The sequence below is a fragment of the Geospiza fortis genome, unplaced genomic scaffold (genome assembly GCF_000277835.1).
Source record: "Geospiza fortis unplaced genomic scaffold, GeoFor_1.0 scaffold425, whole genome shotgun sequence".
Classification (NCBI taxonomy): domain Eukaryota; kingdom Metazoa; phylum Chordata; class Aves; order Passeriformes; family Thraupidae; genus Geospiza; species Geospiza fortis.
This window is the reverse complement of record NW_005054387.1, coordinates 1,552,101-1,556,219: the sequence shown is the minus strand read 5'-3', so window position 1 is coordinate 1,556,219 and position 4,119 is coordinate 1,552,101. Positions and strand designations below refer to the sequence as shown.

General features: G+C 59.4%; 2 protein-coding genes across 2 annotated transcripts; both read right to left on the bottom strand.

Annotated features, from left to right (window-relative positions):
- On the bottom strand, positions 1 to 1,088 carry LOC115948378 (C-C motif chemokine 7-like). Its single transcript, XM_031060592.1, has 3 exons — positions 964 to 1,088; positions 349 to 466; positions 1 to 100 (listed from the first exon to the last, which is right to left on the bottom strand). Exons 1-3 carry the CDS (start codon positions 1,031 to 1,033, stop codon positions 1 to 3), a joined length of 288 nt encoding a protein of 95 aa, XP_030916452.1. The 5' UTR covers positions 1,034 to 1,088.
- Positions 1,089 to 2,184: 1,096 nt separating this feature from the next.
- On the bottom strand, positions 2,185 to 3,217 carry LOC115948384 (C-C motif chemokine 4-like). The gene is made up of 3 exons (XM_031060677.1): positions 3,123 to 3,217; positions 2,676 to 2,790; positions 2,185 to 2,554 (listed from the first exon to the last, which is right to left on the bottom strand). Exons 1-3 carry the CDS (start codon positions 3,193 to 3,195, stop codon positions 2,449 to 2,451), a joined length of 294 nt encoding a protein of 97 aa, XP_030916537.1. The 5' UTR covers positions 3,196 to 3,217; the 3' UTR covers positions 2,185 to 2,448.
- Positions 3,218 to 4,119: the final 902 nt, after the last annotated feature.

Below are 4,119 nucleotides of genomic sequence, written 5' to 3'. Positions count from 1 at the left end.
TCACGTGGAGGTGCTGTCTGGATTCTTCTGCCTCCTCAGGTACTCCTGGAACCATTTCTTCTCTGGGTCCACACACACCATCCCCTTCAGCAGCTTCACACTTGGGGAGGAAAGAATATCCTGAGTGAGCCTGGGAGTGGGGGATGCCCCCAGGGGCTCCTGCAGCATCCTGCCCCCCTTTTCCCTGCCAGGGCCTGCTGGCAGCACAAATGGGGCCGTTTGGGGCTGCTTGGGTCAAGCAGGGAGGGAGGGGAGACCCCAAAAATGGGGATTGGTGGGGAAGGAGGGTGAGCGAGGTGAGGATGGGGTGGAGGGGAGGAAGGCTGGCTGGGAGCTGGGGTTACTCACAAGACAGCCCTGTGGGTGCAGGTGGAGGGTGTTTCCAGGTAGCCCAGGATCCTGGACTCCGGGATTTTCCGATGGTAGAACATTCCCTTGGAGCAGCACGTGGCTCTGGAGCTGCGCACTGGGAGCAGGAGGGAGGGATCAGTGCTCTCCCCATCCTGGCATGAGGGGTGTGGGTTCTGCTCCTGCTCCCTCATCCCACAAAGGGAAAAATTGCAGCCCCAGGGGTGATGCTCTGCCCCAGGGTGTGAGCTCCCTGCCCATAGATCTCCCCAGCTGGGACTCTGAGGCTGAGCCAACCCCATTTTTACCCATTTTGAACAAATCCAGGCCATCCCCATGCTCAGGCAGCTGGAGCATCTTGCAGCCCCAGGGGTGATGCTCTGCCCCAGGGTGTGAGTTCTCTGCCCATAGATCTCCCCATCTGGGACTCTGAGGCTGAACCAACCCCATTTTTACCCATTTTGAGCAAATCCAGGCCACCCCCATGCTCAGGCAGCTGCTGATGCCCCACAGCCCCACAACCCCATCAGGAGCTGAGCTCTGCTCCCTTTCCCCTCCCTCAAATCCCATCGGAGGAAAAACCTCAGAAGGGAAAATCTCCCTGCTGGCACTTACAGGACATCCCCCGGCTTCCAGTCCAGGCAGCTGCCAGCAGCAGGATGAGCAGGGCCAAGGAGATCCTCATGTCCACCCCGAGGTTCTGTCAGCACCAGCAGCTCTGGTTCTCCTCAACCCACCAGGAGCTGCCTGCCCTCCTGCCTGCAGCCCTGTGTGGTTTATAACAACCCCTGCCAGCCTTTCCATGACAGCTCTGGACCCTCCCCGTGGAAAGAACCGCTTGGATCTCTCCATGAGGGGTGAGTGGTGAGGGGAAATTCCTCCTGGCAGCCACTCTGGCCACCGTGACACCCCAGGGCTGCTGAGAGGTGTGGGAGAGGCTGGTGATGCTGGGCTGGGAGTCTATTTTGGGTTGGGTTGTGGCCACCAGCAAAGAGCACAGGATGATGCTCACACTTGTGAGTTCCTGTGCAAAAACCACCCCTTGCCATTGGCTCTGGGGCCTCTGCTTGCTCTGGGCTGGTGGCCGGGTTTGTTTCTCCATCTGTCGCAGACATCTTTCATGGAAAATCCTTTTCCTTAGGATTTTTTTCTCCTGAGAAGCTGAGAAGCCTCAGGAACAAAGGTTATCTGCTGCTGTGGAATGCAACAGGTGCATCTGTGATTGGTCTCATGTTGGTTGTTTCTAATTAATGGCCAATCAAAGTGAGCTGGCTCAGACAGAGAGCCTGAGCCACAAGCCTTTGTTATCATTCTTTCTTTTTCTATTCTTAGCCAGCCTTCTTATGAAATCCTTTCTTCTATTCTTTTAGTATAGTTTTAATATAATATATATCATAAAATAATAAATCAAGCCTTCTGAAACATGGAGTCAGATCCTCGCCTCTTCCCTCATCCTCAGACCCCTGTGAACACGGTCACATCCATCACACACTGCTGGCTGGCTCTGCCACTGTCACAGCGCCCATCACATTTCCTGGTGGCATCCTGGGGTTTTGGGCTGCCTGAGATCCCCCTCTAAGGTAATTTGGGCTGTTAATTAGGATGGTGGATGAGGAGCACAGGGAGCTCCCTCCTCCCCGCCGTGTTGTCCCTCTGGTTCTTCCCCAGAGCTCTCCTGGGTTTGGTTTGGCCCCATTCACCCCTGGACAGCCTCACAGAGACCTGGCTGAGGCTCCAGCTGCTGCTGGCTCCTTGCTGCTCCCAACACCTGGGAAGGGAAGGAGGCAGCAGGACCTGCCCAGGCCCCAGAGACTCGCACAGACAGATGTTTGCGTGTGGGAATCGCGTTTAATTCTGTTCAGAGTCGACAAAAAATAACTGTGGAGCTGCTCCCCCTCCCCCCCCCGCCTGCTGCAGCCTCTCCGTGGACCACAGAGAGTCTGGGCACCCCATCCTGCTGGGCTGGCAAAGGCTGGAGAAGGCCTCCTCCTGTGGTGAGGGTCATGGTGATGGGGAGGATGTCCCTTGTGAGCTGCTCCACCCAGAAGTGTCCCCTCTGCCGGGGTGCTGTCCCCCACGGGGCTGTCCCCAGCCACCCCACTAGCTGGGGATGGAGAAGGAGCTGACTTGGAAGCTCTGCTGGTACCTCTTGACCCACGCTCTGCTGGCCTGGGTGCAGATCTCCTTCCCGTTCCTCACCCTGAAGCTGGGGCACAGAGGGGCTGGGGTCAGTGGGGACCCCAACACAGAGCTCCTGAGGGGCTCAGGGGGTCACCAAAGCAAGGCAGGGGTGTGGCAGGGTGCAGGGGTGGGTTTGGGGTACTCACATCACAGCCTGGTGCGGGCACTCGGGGCTGGTGGGGTAGCAGGCCACCACGTTGTCCCTCTTGATCCTCCTGGTCTGGAAGTTGAAGCAGCACTTGTCCGGCATGGCTGGAGCTCCTGGGGGACAGCACAAGCCTGGCTCAGCCTGGAGACCCCCAGCCCCTCCTCAGCCCTCCTGCCATGGCAGTGGCAGCTCTTTGGGGGGGATCCCCCTGCACTCTGTGCATGAAGCAAACCGGACCCCACAGCCCTGGGTTCTGTCCCTGTGCTCCATCCCTGGGTTCTGTCCCCATTCCCAGCTCTGGATCCTGCCCCCATCCCCAATTTCTGCCCCATCCCCGGGTCCTGTCCCCATGCCCAGGTTCTGTCCCCATCCCCATCCCCGGGTTCTGTCCCAATCCCTGGGTTCTGTCCCCATCCCCAGCCCCTGGGTTGGGGGCGATGCTCACTCTGAGCCAGGCTGTGCCAGCACAGCGTGCAGAGGATGAGGAGGGCACACACCACCCTGGAGGCTGTCCCCATGCTGGGCTGTGGCAGTGGCTGAGCCGCCTGTGCTGGGGCCAGCCTGCCCCGGCTGCTTTTATGGGGGATCTTCCCCCAGGGCCAGGGGGAGGGCCTGGCCGCTGCCACGTCCCAAAGCACAGAGGGAAAGTGATACTTCATCGCCTCATCCCCTCCCCAGCCCTGGGAAAGGAAAAATGTGCTCCCAGGCCGTGCTTCTGGCACCGATGGGCTTGGGATTTTTCCTGAGCTCGGGCCTCCAGCGCTGGGGCTGATGGACAGGCTGTTCCCAAAGCTTGGCTCTGCACCCTCAGTGCCTGGGCAGGCTGTGTGGGGGGAGCCCCAGGGGAGGTGAGAGGGTTTGGAGATGTCCTTTGGATGGGTCAAGGGACAGGCACAGCATCCTGCAGAGTGTCTGTCCTCTCCCTGCCCTGCAGTTTTGTATCCTGGCCCTGGGGACCACCAGCCAAAAACGCCCCAAAACACCCAGCCATAGAGAAAATAAAGCTATAGAGCAACCACAAAACATTTGTGTGCTTGCATCAGGCACACGAACTCCTCTGTGCATTTTTGGGGGTGTTTGGGGCCCAGGGGGAGGACGGGCAGGTGGCTCCACTTCCCTGCTCTCGGTGCCAAAGCTGCAGCTCATGTTCTTGGCCGTGCTGGGCTGGGAAAGCAGAGGCCAGTGAGGGAATCCCTGGTGGATTTTGCCTGGCTGCAGCTGTCAAAAAAGCCCCTTCTCCCCCCAGCCCTGCAGGTCCCAGGGCGCTTCCCAGCTGCCTGCAGCTGGCGCAGGAAGGGGAGCAGCGGGAGAGGCGGAGGCTGAGCTGGGAACGCCGAGGGATCCTGGGGTGCTGGGGACACAGCCCTGCACAGAACCACAGATCCTCCAGGCTGGAAGAGACCTTAAAGATCGAGTCCAACCCAGCCCCAGCACCTCAGCTA